The sequence below is a fragment of the Falco biarmicus genome, chromosome 5 (assembly GCF_023638135.1).
Source record: "Falco biarmicus isolate bFalBia1 chromosome 5, bFalBia1.pri, whole genome shotgun sequence".
NCBI classification, from domain to species: domain Eukaryota; kingdom Metazoa; phylum Chordata; class Aves; order Falconiformes; family Falconidae; genus Falco; species Falco biarmicus.
In genome coordinates, this window is record NC_079292.1 from 9,910,597 (window position 1) to 9,928,714 (window position 18,118).

Consider the following 18,118-nt stretch of genomic DNA (forward strand, 5'->3'; position numbering starts at 1 on the left):
ATACCTCCAGTTCTTTTGACATAAGGTAGAAATGGGCATCATCAAATTAATCAGTTTTTAAGGAACTGCAAGAATGAGCATTTACAGGTATAACCATAAATAGTTTCCTAAGAGTCCTGCTTCATTTACATCTACTGTGCTGATTTTCTTTTGGCACAGTTTTACTTCTAAGAAGAATCCATAGCTGACCTTTTGTCACACTTAAATGTGTTCATTTTGTTTCTCCCTAGAAAAATATTTGCATGAAGTTAAGAGTATTTTATTTTTAATCAAGGTGTAACACCCAGTACTTTAGAGGTAGTGGATATAGTAAATGAAATTAATTTCCATGTTTTTCTTCTTTACTATGATAAATTTTTAATATTAGGAAATATATTATGACTGGAGTATTTGTCAACTACTTTTTTATATATCTTATTTTTCAATTAAGGCATCATGTAAGCATTTCCAGCCAATATAAGATCAATTGTTTCAGTTTTTAAAGTATATCATACAATGCATCTCCACATATAGAAAGTAGAAACCAACTAGGACTTTGTAGATAATAAAACTTTGTCACTTAATAATATTGAAGCTTTGAAAGTCTATCCCCCATCTTCCTCATCCTCTAGGAAGATAAGGAGCGCAACTCACTTGTCCTGACAAAATGTAAAAAAAGAACTTCTGTAACTAGGAAAAATATAAATATTTTTAAACTGCTGGATGTAGAAAAAAATTAACTTAAGGAGACACATTTCAACATTTTTATATGTTGTATGTATAAAATATCTTCTTTAATCCTGAAATTCTCTTGATAGATATGAAAAACAACTGAAAGCTGTCATTAAGGAAATTAAAACATCGGATGATGATTAGTATGCCACAGGCCTACCTGTATTAAGGTTAATTTTTGCTAGGAGTAAATGCCAACATTTCCATTTCCCATTGCCTCATAGACAAAATTCTACTTCCAAAGTTATTGCGACATTATTAGCTGAAAATGAAAACTTGTCGGATGCAAATATATCATTAAATGTTTAAGATTTTTAATCAACTGATGTGTATAAATGATAGTAAATGATACTTCGTTTTCACAGCCTCTACTGTTTTCTATATTCTCAAGTTTAAAACTCTTTAATGTAAGCTGTGGTACAATTATTCCTGTGATCTGTACTATGAACTCCTTTTATATAAAAGAAAATTGTAGAAAGGAAAGAGTAAGAGACTTCTTTTGTATGACAAAGGGTGCATTTTTTTTGCAGTTATTGGTGGTTTGTTCCAGGTAAGAGAATTTCTTGTATAAAAGAGTGCTTAAAGTGACATGAACAAAATCCAACCACCTCATCAGGAACTCCTGAAAAGAAACTAGACATGTCATTATAATAAGACAGCCAGGATCTGACTGACCTTTACAGCAATTATCACAAATGCAGGAAATGGAAATGTTGCTCTTACATGTGCAAAGCAGCAGCACTCGGAAAGGCCAGCGTACAGATCTCTAGCTGATCTGAATGTGCAGTCTCTTCTTGTTGATGCTGTATAGCAGTTTAGGATCATTCATGCAGGGCATTTCGAAGAAATTTGTTATTCTATACTACCAGTGAGGCAAATACACATTTAAGTGTGGCACTGGAATCAAACTACTATTGTACCTGTCAATCTTCTAAATTGAATACTAGCTGATTTCTTCGTTTCTAAGTAAAGCAACATGATCCTGCACTCTTGTAGTATTAGATATCTCCAAAACAAAAGTGAAAGCACACTAATGTCAGCAATGATCAAGAAAAAGAGACTGCTTTTTGGTCACACTATTCTGAATAAGCATGTAGTAATACAGAGGACAGAGGATTTAAGGATGCATGATTGTAGAAAAGCCAGAAGTTTCCCAAGGACATGACTGTTTCAGGGAAAGTGTCAATTAAAAATAGGTTCGTCTAAGTCATAAAGGTGCAGGAGGCAATCCCTTTCTTAATGAGCAATGTATTAGTAGGCCTTTTAATATAGTTAGAAAGGCTGCTTAAGTGATGAACACTGTTAATAACTTGGTCATAAAAATGGAGTAACAGCAGCACATGAGGGGATTGTCATGTCTTAACAAAGCAACACAAAACCAAACATCATTCTCATGCTACACCACCATGGCTTCAGATGTTATCTTTGTCATATTTGCAGGGAAGAAAGGAGACATTGGAAAAACAAGTTAAGTGAGGAATCATTTATCTGAGATGTATAGCTTTCCTCACCTCACTTAACAGAGCAGCTGACAAAAGGAAAATAATGTAGGATTTTTCAGACCAGTTATAACAGTTGTCATAAAAAAGTTTAGAGCCCACTTACAAAACATCAAATGCTATTTATTAAGTAGCAAGGGAGTAGCAAAGGTAGTCAAATACATAAGCCATACGTTGGTATTACAAGACATCGATCCAATGGCAGCAAAGTTGAACACATTTCTAAATGAAACATCCATCTGACCAAAAAAGCATCATGAAAAAAGTCTGTGTGAACATTTAAATCATCCAAGTGGAGCAGTCAGTGTTGTGTAATCAAGAAGAAAGTGCAGACAATTTGCCAAATGAAGAAATGCTTTGGGATTAGTCATGAAAATATAACATTAATATTTTCAATCTATTTGGATATACTGATGATAAACACTATAAAATTTCTTTCCCTATCATAGTTCAATGACATGGGAATAAATTATTAATTTCATATGTCTTTTAAGTGTTATTTATATCACTCTCAATCTTTGAATTGGCTACATCAGAGACTCTGTGGGAAAACCAGAATATGATTAATATTAAGGTGCTGGTATCATAATACATACACACAAGAAATACCGCTGCTTAACCGTATGGTGGCTTTGTTCATTTGGAATAATTGGTAATGTTGCTGTAAAGCAGTTCTTTTAAAATAGTTCTGAGATGTTTGTGTGTTCAACTAATTAAATCTTTTAGAAACAAACAGAAATATTTTTTTTTCATTTGACAGTTTTCTCAGAAGGTTTGGCAGCTTTATATCCATCATACATTTTGCCACCTGAAAGAGTGGAGTAACTCCTCCCTTCCTACATGTTCCCCCATTCCCCCTCATGTCCCATTCCTGCTTGCCTCCAATTACCACCATCTTCCTTTCAGAAACAAAAGGTTGACTCTGGCCTCCACCACCTTAGGCAGTCAGTTAGTCACCTTTATGCTCTGTCCCGTGCTGCTCAGAAACATGCAAAAACTAACTAGTATCCTCTTCAAATCTGTTTTTTGGCAAAATACTGGCAGTCCATCAGTGTGCTATTTCCAGCCTGACTGTCGGGCCATATGTGCCAGCTGCTTTTTCATATTCTGCCACTTTCTCCCCATCTGTTATTTCATTGTCTGATATTTAAATGACAAGGTTCTGGGGGCATAGATTTTCTCTTTGGCCTGTGTTCTTAAGCATGTAGCACTTCGGAGTCCTGGTCAATGATCAGGAGTCAAAATATTCCTGATGCAAGCTGTCACTTGTAATCTGTATGTATTAGCACTTACCAGAATGTAATGCATGTCTTGCCACTGTCTTTTGCAAAGAGCATGTGCAACTTGAGCTTCATCTAGGCAATTCCACCTTCTGTATCAGTTGTAGTTCTTACCCTACTACTCCTAGTCTTTAAATCTTTTTAATCCCTACAATACTAGATTTCTTGTCTCTACCCACTCTCCTCTCCTGCCTGCCTGAGTTAGCTCAAATTGCTTCCATGATGCTTCAACTCAAGCAGGGATGTCACTGAGAGCCACAAAAGGGAGGAGATCACCACTTCGCAAGGCCAGTTCCTGTAGTAGTTCATCCTGGCACAGAGTCAATGCTACAGAAAAAATATTTGCTTCCAGGCTGGAACTGGCCACAGATGATGCCTAGTGATTGGTTATCACTGGGAACCACTCAAGCATGTGCCATAAACATGGAATTCTTGGTAGTATTATTCACTCAACTCTACTGAGTCACTGAGGATGTGATGATTTTTATAGCCTATGCAGCTGGACTAAAATTGGAGGTTTCTTGCAAAGATGGCAAAGGGCATATTCAGGACGCTATTCTGCCAAAATTAGTGTCCTTGTCTAAAAGAACACTTAAACAATTTATCAAAACTCTTGCAATAGCTTTTGTAAGTTTTTACAATGGTTTGAAAATATATATATTTGTCCTACCTAAAAAAAAAAAAAGGATATTTTTTTGGCTAAAAATTTGGCTAAAAATTTTCAAAAGATGAAATAGATATGCAGCCTGAAACAGACAGGGTAACATGGAAATAGAGCCAAACTAATGAGTTTGAGTTAGAGACAAATTTAAAGCAGGACAAAAAATCCATTAAGAAGGGAAGAAAACTAACTATGAAAAAGCAGTATTACTGCTTCAGAGTTCTCCCCAAATATCTTCCCAATATTTCCCAAGATTGAGAAAGTGTAGAGAATAAAATGGAGTTCTATTTTTTTCTTAACTGTATATCGCAATATAGCAGTCTTTATGTCTTTTCCATTTGCATGTAGCTTCAACAGGACACCTAAAGCTCATTGGTTTAGGAATTTGAAAAATAAACACACTCTTAACAATTTTTAAAAGTTGGATGTTAAATAATTTTTAAATCACAGTCATATAACATTTATGAATTTCTCATAATCTTTGATCAAGTACTTTTTTTAAAAAAATCCATTTTGTTTCAAAAAGATTTACCAGTTATCTTGTATGTATATCACAAAAGTAAAATAAAATGTAATGTATTACACTGTTCCATTTTTCTTTTATTTCTTTTATTTCCTGCTTGCCTACAGCTGGCAAAGGTAAGTTCTTAATTCTTTTTCTATTGCTAAAATATATCTGGGAACAGATCTTCTGTTACTGTTTGAAATGTTAGTTATACTGTTTGATTCACTTAAAAAGGTGATGAGCAGTCATGGATCTTTCTGTAGAATTACATCGAGCAAGAATTTATATTTTTAAATAAATATTTTTGCTTATTTTGCCCAAATTATGTAATAGCAGATTCTGCTTTCACAAGCTGGCTTATATTCAATAGGTCACCTTACACATGCTGATCACCTGAATGTCTGCATCAGAATGCCGAATCCGTTTCATTTGCAGCACCGAGACTCCTGATTTCAAAATACTTAATTACTTGTCAGTACTTACAAAGATTTTCTTTCAAAATAGAGGAATCTTTTATGGTTGTGTGGTTAACCAGAGGGGGAAAAAAATCAAGCCAGTTAATTTAAGAGAGATTCAGCCGTGTATAACTTGTACAGGAGACCAATGGCAGAAAGAAATTTTCTTTTCTGTCATCTTCCTGTCAATAATGGATCAATAAATCAGATATTTGTATAAGAAGGAAAACTTACAAGAAATGTAGAAACCAGCCACACATTAAACGTGCTGGGTTTGGAAAACTTTATCTGCATGTGGATCATTTTGAAAACTATAGGTAACTTCACATTGTAGTTTAGTGCTTTCAGCAATGTAGTGTCGATATCAAGTTGTTTATCTTTGAACTGATGTGTTTAATTACGTTTAAGTTGCACTAATTAAGAGACAGAATTTCATGTACATATGTCAAAAATATGAGCTACATATGTCATTAATGATAGACTACTCTAAGGCTTATGGAAATATTGTTAATCTATGTAATCACGTATGCTACTGATCCTTAAACCATTAAAAATATATGCTGCTGTTTCTCTGGGATGATGGTCTCATACCTTACACCATTGATGTACTGTCATACTGTTTATTTGCTACATCCACCTTGGTGAAATCTGTCACATGGATGTGACTCTTGCTTTGACAATGCAAAGCCAAGTGATATGAATTAGTTTCTGCATCTTTCTAGGATGTGATGCTGCAGATCCTTCAGCTTGAATTAAATAATTCTCCCATCTACAAATACAGCTGAAAGTTGGACTTGACATGGATCAATATGATCTGGGGCTAAATTTCTAAATGTGACTGATTATGTTAGCATCATGCCCACAGATCAATATTGAGTTTTATTATGAACCTGACTCTATAATTGGGTTTAATCAATAAACTTTTGTCTCCTTTTCTTTAGAAATTTTAGGTTTGTACTATGCAGGTTTTCAAAATTGCATTTAGGATACACTTAGATCTATACTTTTCTAGTAACGAATATAAAAAGACCTAGGTTTGAATTTAAAGGAACAAAGAGCTAAGACCCTATTGAAAGGGGAAGTCAATTTTTAAGTTGATAGGACTGTTCACCCCAGTACAGTCTATAGAATCCAAGACAGCTAATGTGCTAATACATAACTAGTCCTTTTGGGCACTGTAAGGCTTTTTCTGTCCATACTTGATAGATAATTCACATTGAGGACTTTGACAAAACATAGCATTAATGAAAGCAATCGCTAGTGCTTCTCTTTTGATAAACCCGCGGGGTTTAAAGGCGTTGAAAGATGCAATCTGTGAAGAACAATAAATTTGGGCCTTTGATTGAAGTGCCATTTGGGATGGTATGTTTTCTCGATGTATTTACACAAAAATGCTGCTCCCTTTTTCTCTGCTCTTTGCTGGAAGGTTGAAGGAGCTCTTTGCCATTACTACATTAAGGTTTGTCTCATTAAAAGCTGAGTACAAAAAGAAGGCTGGAAATGACCTAGCTCAAGCCAGTGTGTTCATTTCTGCTCCAGTTTGCCATTTGAGAAGTAGGCTTCAAGCCATGATGAATATTTCTATGAGTGGTACTTTGATCTGCAATAAAGATGCTCTTTCTTATCTGAAGAAATAAAAGCATAAACCTTTTTTTTTGCATTGGAGGGAAGGATATTTATTTGGTTATTTTGCTAAAATTAGAAAGAGCACCACACAAACCCAGAAAATTATAGAACACATTTTTTTTTGTATTTATAACATTGTTTTATAGATTGTAACATTTGAAGAGCTCTGCTAGAAAACCATGATTGAAGAAGAACTCTTTTAATGAACTATGTTCTGTTTTCCAGCAGCCTTTCTAAATTTTAATTAATCTCTCAGTGGTTAACAACTTTAATTTTTTTCACTGTTACACCTCATAAATTGGTATGATAGAAAATTAATTCAGTAACATTATGTTCAGATTAAGAAACAAGATTCTGCAATAAGTAACCTGCAAGCATCTACTTATGTGACTTATTTACTTGAGGTATTTTCAAGAAAGTTTATATATTGAGACTTATATAGCATGTATACATTTTTGTTAGTAAATCTGCATACACGCTCACATGTATTGTTCTGTACATTTTTCCTTTGTATGAACAGACACAGACCGTGGCCAGAAACATGGCATGGATGAGTTTATTTCTGCTAATCCCTGCAAATTTGACCATGCTTCCCTCTTTAGACTGCTTCAGAGGCAGACCTTGGATCACAGATTGAATGACTCCTATTCTTGTTTGGTGAGTACTGGCTGGAAGATAGATATAAAGAAGTGAGAAATAGTTGTTACAAAGTAGTCCTTTCTTCCTAGTTCATTCAATAGCTGCAGTTGTGGTTAGAGTTAAAGGGTCCAATCGATTGATTTCAAATTTGAAAATTATACACTTGAAAGCTGCTGCTGTGCTACTCAATAGAAAGCAAAGAGACCCAAACTGTCTCTGATTTTTTCAGCTGGAATTTATCATGTCCTCTATGGAGGTCTGAATAAAACAGAAGGGTTTGATAATGGTAAGAGCTCCTGTGGTAGGATTTATTGACACCTGTACAGGCATTTTAAGTTACAAACGTAGTCACCTCATGTCAGACAATTTCACCGATCTTGTAATTCTTCATTCCACTGTGGTGTGAAGAAGGGAAAACACCAAAAGAAGGGAAGCAAAACCACAGGCCATATATATATAGGTATATATGTATTACCTGAATTGCAAATAACAAATGGCAGTATAATTATTAAACAAGAAAAAGTGAAATGTGATCTCTGTATTAAAATGAATGTTTTTCACATTCAAAGACAGCTATAAAAAGTAAGATTTTGGCATAACATGCTGCTTATTTGTAGCTGCAGTTTCCCTTTCCTACAGAACATTTTCTGTTCTATGCTTTGGGGACTAGGAGTTCAGGACGGGGCTCCTTCATGTTTTGCTTTCAGTAGGGAAAACCAGCAAAAATCTTGTGGAAATCCATCAAATTATACGCACTTAGTAAACAGGTTTGTGTGGGTCAGACCTCATAACTTCCTGAGGCTTTATTTTTCACCTGATACAGTGTCTGAAACAGTGATCTCTCACTAAGAACCTAAAATGCCTCATAGCACTTGTTTTGGGTTTTTTTTTTTTACTTTATTATCCCAACAGCAACAAAAAAGTATAACTTTTTTTACTTCTTTTTTCCATTGGTCTGACTAGTCATGTAATACAGATAATGATGGGTCATTTAGGCTTTGTTTGCAAGTATAAAAAAAGGGGAAAAATTATTATTTGATGGCAGTTGCTTCTTTTTTAAAATACTACCAGATAAGTATGTACAGAAGTTAAAGGACTCATTTTCTGTCTGTGGGTTGCGCACGGAATCAAAGAGGTCCGAAGGAACATCTGTACAAAGTAATTGGCACTCAAACAGAAAATTATTAGATTTCTAACAGTTCATTGGGGTCAAAATCAATAATAATAATAACAACAACAACAACAATAATAATATAAAACAATTAGTTAATATAACACTGAAATCAGGAACTGTTAGAAGAGGTTAGGGAAAACACACAGTGCTATAGCAACTATTAAGCAGATGCATTTCATATTGTTCTTTTTAAAATCCAGCTTTTAATCAGTAGAATGGGTGATCATTTTTGTTAATTTGCATATTTAACTATATTTTTAAATTAAAAAATTGGGAATGTCAAGGTAGCAATAGAATACATGAACATGTAAGTGTGTTCTTTTTTTCCTGAACAGCTCACTTCCTATTATTTTTAGAAACAATGCATCCCTTTATTTCAATAAATATAGACTAACCACACATAAAACTTGTAAAAAGAAAACCAAAAATGTGTAAGAATTAATACTAAGCACAGCTCTGTATTAAATTACAATATGGCCTAAACTTCTTTAATTCTACATTCTTCTCTGTATTGAGGAGCTTCTTCGGGATATTTTTTCAATTATACAATAAAAAATATGCAGTTATCTAGTACTATGTAGCATATAATTGTTGTGTGTTTGTAAGACTTAAGCATGGTATGGGGCTGAACAAGGAAAAGGAAGGCATATATTTACATGAAAATGAGCACACTAAAACAGATCTCTTACAGAGACTGAAGTTAAAGTAATGAGTTCTATAAAAATTTATATTCTTTTTACAATTCTCTCCTGTTAGAATGTATAGAAATTTTAATACTTACTTTCTTGTGTACTGCTAGGCATTGACATGCAGCATTTTATCATGTTTTCCATAAAAATGTAGAGGGAGATCAGTGACGATGATGTATTGGCAGAGTATCAATCACAAAAAGCACTGTTTATTATACCTAGGTCTAGGATACATATTGCAGAAATTCAGTTAAAATCCCTTTTCTTTCTTCTTTCAATAGAATGCCATATTTTGTAGCAAACACTGTGTAAACTACAGGAGCCACTGCAACATGACTGGCTATTAGTTTAAAACCCTGAGTACTGTTCAGCGTTCTCTAATAAAGCTAAGTGTTCTCTAGAAACAGCTGTAGCTCAGCAGTGGAAACACTAACCTCAAAGAAATTAATCAGGAGCAAACAAATTTATGAAATAACTTTGAGGTGTTCTTATCTCCAAATAATATGTTAAATTCAAGAGCTGGGGGAGAAAATAAAATTTTAATTCCTGTCTCATGTAAGTCTTTTAGTAATGTTAAAACAGAGATGATTTAAACCTGATGTGAAAATATTTTAAAGTAGTTTTAATAGTAGTTTTGCGGATATTTTGCATAAAAAACATCTGAATTTACAGAAGGAATCACAAGCAATAGGGAAATATTCGTCTTCAGCTGCTAAACTGGTGTTATAAATTCATGACTTGCAAAATCATTTTGCATGCTCAAGCTATTTGTATATTTGAGTTCAGGTCATATTCCTTGATCTCTCTTAACCATTTGGCAGGGATGATGAGAGGGAAATATCACCCTGATTAAGAAAAGAACAAGGAAAAATGCTTATTTAGAACAGCTATGCAGTAGCTGTGGTTTCCCGAGGTTTATGTTTTTCTCCCTGCTGCTTTTTGGAAGCTCACTCTGCTGTGGTTTTTTCATATTGGGAGGCAAAGCAATCAAGGCTCTTCTGTTTTATATTTCTCCATCAAGAATCAAATATTTTTTTTTTACACTCTGGATTCACTCAAGGACTAATTTTGTGGTGGGAAGGAGTCTGTATTTTGTTCATGTCTATGGTCAGGGTTGCACTGTTTTGGTCTCATCAAGACTTTGCCCAAGTAAGCCCTCAGTGTGCCCCAGAATGTCTTAATTATTATTTAAGGACAAATCATACTCATCTTACTCAGATGGCTTTTAATAAACTGCCTAGCTTTGTAACTCTTTACTAGTATAAGTTGTTGAAAGTGCATGCATGTTATGTAAGAAACAGGGTAAATAGTCGAATTGCAGTTCTCTCATATTAAAGTTGCAGCCACGGGGAACTGACCATCCAGAAAGTGTGTTTTAGTGTCCACATTAATGTCCCTCAGCATTACTCAAATGCTGTCTCATAGCTTACAATTAATTACTTTAACAAAATTAATTTTGAAGTGTTGGCATATTTTATGTTAAGTTTTGATATAATTGAATCTGTACCAGACTTTGGATGTTTTGTAAACTATATATTTCATAGTAGTGGTAACGCAGAACAGCAAATAGTTTCCTGACATTTACTCCTTTCAGCAAGAAGGTTATTGTTGGATCTGGCTTCCAGTGCCATCACCGTTAGTCATATATAAATCATTCCAGTATAAAAAGTTTATGTAATGTACCTAAAAATGTATGCTTCTTTTCTTTGATTTAAAAGCTGTGAGTGGGAAAAGAAATCTCAAAATGTTGTGGGGTTTTTTGCCTTTCTCTTTCAGGGTTGGTTTAGCCCAGGTCAGGTCTTCGTATTAGACGAATACTGTGCTCGCTATGGAGTAAGAGGCTGTCACCGCCATCTTTGCTATCTCAATGAATTGATTGAACATTCAGAAAATGGTTCTGTCATTGACCCAACCTTGCTCCACTACAGTTTTGCATTTTGTGCTTCTCATGTTCATGGTAACAGGTAATTTAATGATACATTTTTAAATGTATAGCCTTAGGAGCAAGCAAAAGTATTTATAGGCTCTTGCATTTACCAGGTAGGGAAGTTCCATACAACAGAAATCTGTTCACAAAGGTTTCTGCAGGGGTATTGGAGGTTCTATAGAAATTGCTATTTAAAAAAATATTCTCCTATTAGTTTGTACTGTTTTAATGCAGTCTTGACATTGTAATGACAGACTGATTCAAGGCTAGAGGATGTCATGCTGTTAAAAAGGCAGTTTTCTGCATTCTGCATTTATGTTGTGTTGGTGAACGGTGTTTGCAGTGAACATTTTGAACAATTTTGCAGTTTAAGGAAAGGTTTGACTTTTTTTCTACAGACTGTATCTTGGCAATTAATCATATTATACTGAGTTCTGGCTGTGCTACCACAGGGAGAAATAATTTATATTGGGAATGTAGTGTGACCCCCAGCCAGGAAGAGCTAGGACACTTGTGGAATTCTTTCTACTAAAGTAGTAGGCTGCTTCAGGAGTTGGTCACAGTGATGCTCTTGAGATGATGTTTTCTTTTCACTTGCAAGTGAGAGACTTGGAAAAAATTAAGTTCTTGCTTTGCTGCGCTAAGCACATTCTTTAAAAGAAGCTTTTGCTTCATCTGTCTTATTCCTAATTGTGAGGGAACTAGCTCTGCTATTGAACAACAAGTATTGGAGATAGGATCATTGGATAGCTCAGGTTGGAAGGGACCTCAGGAGGTCTGTAGACCAACCTTCTGCTTGAAGCAGGGTCAGTTGTGAGGTCTGACCACATTACTCAGGGCTTTATCCAGTCAGGTCATTCCCCAGTTTGAACCTGTCATATTGCAGTGTAGTTATATCTGTTGTCTCTTGTCAGCCTCCCAGTAGCAGCTGGGGGCTGTCATTCAGTCCCCCTGGACACCACCTGTTCTCCAGATTGAACAAGCCCAACTCCTTCGGCCTCTCCTCAGAGCAAGAGCTCTGGCCTCTGACTGTCATGGTGGCCATGCACTGAACTCGCTTCAGTTCACCCATGTCTTCCTTGTACTGGAGTGGGGAGTGGGGCAGGCAGTCTGTCAAATTGTAGGACAACATATCCTTCTGTACACAGTAGATTTGTAGACTGCTGTAGGAAATTTGTTTTAAAAGTTCAAAAATAACAAGGGGTAAACCAATAAATCTCCCCCTTTCAATTGATCCAACCCTGCCACTAAGGGAAAACCTACTCACAGTCCCAAAAAGCAATTACTGTGATGCTGTCAGTAAATCCTCAAAACTGAATCTTAGTAGGATCAGGAGTGAGAGAGGTTTTCTTCCCAATATTTATGCTTATGTTGCGTTGCAGCCAGTCACAGAGGCTGATTTACTTGTCCTTGAGCCAGTGAAGAAGGGACAATCCTGAAAAAGGATACTGGCGCAGACAAAACCTCATCTGTGAGAACAGGAGCTGGGCATTTGTGACCTGAGTGATTTGGTAGTGGGAGATTAACATTACGTAATCCTTTATAATAATATCCAAAATTAAAATGCTTTTGAATGTGCCTGAAATACTCTCAAGAATCTCTGTGTTCATACTGGTAAGTTAGATTTTCTGGCTCTTACCTGGTAACCTCTTCACCATAAAAGCAGCTTCTTTAGTCAGTTCCTGAAGAACCTGACATACTCGTTTTTCCTACTGAGTCTAAGTCTTTGTTGTTTCTAGCGGTTCTATTACTAGTTTCAAGCTAAGAAGACAAATATACAGTGATAATTGCTCAAACTTATTTCAAGAATTCAAAAGAAAGGTAGATACATTTCTTTTTCTTTCATAATTTAAGTGAAGGACAACAGTGTGTGCAGTGCATGAAAATATCTCAGGGAGCACATCATTTACACAGTGGTAAGCACTCTGTATTCTGTCTATTCCTTCTGTACAGATACTCTCTGAATAGCATTATGAGTGTTTTAGGAATAAAAGAAGTGTTGATCAGAGAGGGTCTGACTAGAACTGAGATATTGTAAAAAGGAAGAAAAAAGAAACATGAAGAAAGAAGAAAAGTAAGTCAAGGACAGAATCAGACACACTCACTGAGGATGACAGACACATATATACACACATAATACATCCACTCATTCATCTGCTGCAGCACTAAGAAATAGTAAAAGGGGAAAAAAAAATCCACAGACAATGCATGACAGGCCAAAGTTCTAGGCTGATCCCTGGCGTTATACATCTTAGTTTTAGAAGTCAGGCTGAGAATTGGAAAGACCACAGAACAAAGAGCTTTATACTCTGAGCATAATGTATTTAATTTGTATTTCACCTTTGCTTGACGGAGGGAGCTTAGACCTTCCACTAGCCTGAGAAAGATCATCAGAAATGATCTTTAAGTCAGATAGTGGAGGAGCATATAGAAACGCAGACATATCTGTAGTTCAAATTATTGATTACTTTTAGGCATGAGTTTTTTAAGAGTAGCAAGCAATCTAGTGACATCAGTCAAATGATCAGGTAAAGGTGTCACTTGCCTTTGTTTGTGGTAGTCTGGTGAGGAGGAAATGAAGCACAAATCAGAGCAAATCAAAATATACCAGGACCATACTGGGACATATGCTAAGCCCTCCAATGACTACATCCGATTCGCTAAATAAAACTGGTGAGGAAGCAGTCTCATAAATGGATTCCAAACTGCCCATTAGTCATAAGCACTCTCTGAGATCCCAGGCATGATTGTGGGATTGTGTATGCCAAGTGCTGCTCCCAGTGAACACTATGAATGAGGCTGAATCAGCTTTGACTCTTTCCACCCTTCATTTGACTCCAGAACTCTTCCATCAGATTTGACCCTTCAGGTATCCCCTGTGCTCTTTTGCTGCATCCTAGGACTTGAAATAAGAACTCTATTTCATGCTGCAGGCTGTAACCCAGTAGCCATGGTTTGATTTAAAAACAACTGGAATAAACATATAAAAGTAAGTTGTCGTCGTACAGCTTCGGGGACATTGTGGAAGACAGATGAGACCTGAACACAGCTCTGGTGTAGGCCGTATGCTTGGTGTCAGGACCAGAGAATAGTCCCCAGTTGTTTTCATTCTTGAGATGAAGATACAGGTAACAAGTTCTGACAGAGTAATCAAGCATACTGGTACTTAGTGTGTTTCTTATGCCAATGTTAGTTTGGGAACAGAAATGTTTATGCAGGGTTGAACACAATGTGCTGAGTCCTAGACTGAGGAATTCAAGCCTTACTCGTGCCTTTCCTTTCCTGCTGGGAAGAGTGTTATGACTGAGCTAACAAACTGTTCATGTTGAAAAGGTATTCCTGATTTTGTGGATGGTGTTATTAAGACGTTCTCTTTCTAAATAGCCAAAAAGCAAAATATTTTAGTAAAAGAATAGCCTTGCTGAGTGTTTAAACAAAAATACATCCTTGTTTCTGAATCAACTGCTTCCTTTTCCTCCAGTAAATAAAATCAACTTTTGTTGGCTGCACTTCTGGTGCTACGTAACTTTAATAGCGTCTCCTCTGGCTTCTCTTCACAATGTTTTTCTTCTGAAATGTTTTACTATATGGTCCCCATCAAAGTTATTAGTTCACAAGTGAACTTTTCACACTGCAGTTATGCATACACTTATGTATCTCTGGTGAAAGTGAAACAGGCAGAACAAGGAACTATAGGATATTCCTGAATGCTGACATTTCAGTCTAAACAGTCCAGGTAGGAGCTATTGTTTTCTTCCCCGTCACGTTCACCTTTGTCTCCTTTTCATGCTGTGACTTCTATTCAGTCCCTCTTGTCTGAAATGGATGCTGGTGGCTATCACATGAAGTGCAAAGTGACTTCTTTCCACCTGCTGAGTTACAGACTGAATCAAAAAAATTCAAAATTCAAGCATATTCCATGGTTATACCTTTTTCTATTCTGAAAGAAAGCTGATTTACTGGAACTTCCTATACGAGAAGTGAAGGTGAAAGAATTGCTACAAAAATCGGTTTATAACCAAAGATAAATAATTTCTTTCTGCCTTCATTTTGAAATCTTCAGCATATGTGCGTTTGCATAGAATAGTTATATTATTAAGTTAGGGTTCATCTAAGCCAGTCATTCGTCTGTCTCCAGCATTGACCTGCTTGGAGTAAGAAGGGCAAGCATATGCAATGTTTCTTCTTAGTGCTCTTTCAGTCTCTAACACTTTGCAGCTCAGAATATGCCTGTTCAGTAACCTGGAGTGAGTGTCTATTCCAGGTACTTGTCCATTGCACCTCTGAACCTGTGTAAGCCCTTTGCATCCCTAGCACCTTTAGCAGTAAGTTCCACAACTCAGCCTCCTCTTGCCAGAACTCATGCTTTGAACATGACTCCTACACATCACATTTCATTCTCTGTTTCTATTGGAAGAGACGGAGGAGAGAAAAAAAAAAACGACAACAAAACCCTTCTCTGTGTCTCTGCTATTCAAGATTCAAGAAGTATGAGTGAACCATGCATTAATTACAGTGGATGAATGTTTTCTGCTAATTCCTTATCCTTTCCTGGTGTTCCCAGTGTTAGTTTTGCTTCTTTGTCTGCTGTTCAACAGAGACGGTTTCATGAAATTATCCATCATAACACCACGATCTCTGTCCTGCATAGCAACTAATTTATCAACCTTGATCATTGTTTGCTGTTTTATTGTTACTTGATTTCATAAGGTCCTTCTGGAATTCCACTATGCCACGTAACTATGATTACAATTACATTTACTGTCACCACAGTTCTTAGCTGTTTGCCGGGTCTTTTATGAATACTGTAAAATAACACAGGTCACAGCACAGCTCCCTGCAGAACTCCACAGATAACTTCACCTTCGCTGCAGGTAATTACCATTTATTCAATCTCTTTTTTCACTCTTACTTCTTCTCTCTCTCTCTCTCTCTCTCCCTCTCTTTCTTTCTTTCTTCTTCTTACTTCTACTTTCACTCTTACTCAGTGGCTGCTTAATTGCCTTAAAAGCTTTTGGTTAGGGACTCTGAAAAAAGATTTTTGGAAATCCAGGTGCACCATTTCAGTCAGGTCACACTCATTCACTGTTTTTGCCCTCTCTGAGAGCTCCTTTTAGATCCTTGCCATCATTTGGCACTGCAGAGTCTTTTTATAGGCTTCTTGCTCCTGTTATGCTTGGAGGAATTATCTTAAAGTGGAGTAAATGAACACGTAAGAGAAATGAAAGTATGGAAACTTCAGAGAGTGCTATACATTCATATATTTCTTTTCATTACTCAAGTGTTGTGTGATAAGAACCATTTATCTCAATTTTACACTTTGTGTCAAGTGATAAAAGTGTTCAGAGAAATCATGCCTTTCAAATCTGGGACAAGGAACTTTGTAAAAAAACCCATTATGTTGCTCTGCCTCTTCTAATATTTTTTTTTGTGGAGCTTTTGAATAGATATTTCTTTCTGTTCTGACTAAATTAACTCTAGACTTAAAGTTGTCTGTCTCTTGCTAGTTTCTCCTTCATTTTATATCTTTCATAAACAATATCTAATAAGATTTAATCTAAAATTCCAGAACTTAATTCAGTAGTTTCACCATTTATCTGCACATGGCCACCATCTGACACGAAAGGCTTTGTCCAGTTGATCTCTTCCCAGAAGCATTACGTTTTTATATGTATAATTTTGTAAATATAAATGTTTGAATAGCATGTAGGCTTCTTCTTAGAAGTTTTTCCCAAGAAATCATTGCTACCAGGATTTTGAGGAACCTCCTAGTATTAAGCAGTTGAAAACGCTTCCTCTTTCTGCTGTGCTTCTTATCCACTCTCAACCCCACATGTTCTGTCTGTGTTGTAATGATAACAACAGGTGCGAGTTCTTCTTTCACTGTTTTTTATTGGCAATTGGGCCTTCCACTTTAATCTTAGTCTTCCAAGGCTGTCCAACAGCTGGACGAAGGAGCCTGAGATCTCCTACAGTATAGAAGTGTGTTATCAGAAGCTATATTCTATCACTCTACCAGCATCTTGTATAAATTCTCTCTCATGTTTGATACAGCATCTAGAGATTTAACAAGAGTCTTTAGGTTTTGTAGTTTGTCTCATTTTTCTGTCATTCTTCTGTAATGGAAATGGTGAAAGTGGATTTGTCATACTGAAAAGTGTGGATTTATTCAGAAGTCATTTTTATGTCACCATTTCCCCAGAGTAATAGAATGAGAAAATACACCTTTTAGGATTGATAGGCTTTGTACGTTTGTGCTTCTAGATGAGAAACAGTGTTCTCTCAAAACTGGAAAAACTAGTCCTTGGATATTTATATCCCTTTTCTTCAAGTGACTGTAGTCTTCCCCTTTTCTGAGGCTCACTGGGCAATGCTGAGAATAGAACTTTTTCACTAGGTCTTCCAGTTTTATGTACTGCCCTGTGCCAAACATCTTGCGTCATCCAGTTCATCATTTCTGGAAACTGATCACCTCCAAGGTATATGGCACACAGGGGAAGGTAAACCTTCTTTAATGTAATCTGTATTCTCCTTTTTAAGTGGTTCATTTATGAGCATCATACCCCCAAGGCTCTGATGTGAGGCCTCTAAATAGTTACGTTTGGGGGGTTTTAATTAATGCTGTTCAATTAGTGACAGAGTTTTCTATTACTTTTGTAAATAGCCACAAGGAAGTTATCAGTAGAGTTCTCCCGAGTTCAGAGCTAGAAGCAAAGTTCTTCACCCTGTTGCAGGTACTAAGTGAAGCCATGTTGACCTCACCTTTGCTTTACAGAATGATACTGTCCTGTGTTGGAAAGTGCTAATAATAACTATAATAATGTTGTAATAAAATGTGTCCTCACTGAGGTAAGTTTTGCAACATATCAAAATAAATCTACTTCTGAAAAGCCTCAAAGAAATTGTCAATAGAAAATTAATCAAATTCACACATTATTAAGAAAAAATAGAA

At 36.1% G+C, this 18,118-nt stretch overlaps 1 protein-coding gene across 2 annotated transcripts in view; it reads left to right on the top strand.

Moving 5' to 3' along the window:
* Window positions 1–18,118, top strand: part of CADPS2 (calcium dependent secretion activator 2) — a 323,409-nt gene that overhangs the window by 208,163 nt on the left and 97,128 nt on the right. For both annotated transcript variants that reach the window (XM_056341052.1, XM_056341051.1), the window contains exons 12-13: window positions 7,258–7,394; window positions 11,016–11,203. In XM_056341052.1, coding sequence (XP_056197027.1) covers window positions 7,258–7,394; window positions 11,016–11,203 — 325 coding nt within the window. The remainder of the gene's footprint in view (window positions 1–7,257; window positions 7,395–11,015; window positions 11,204–18,118) is intronic.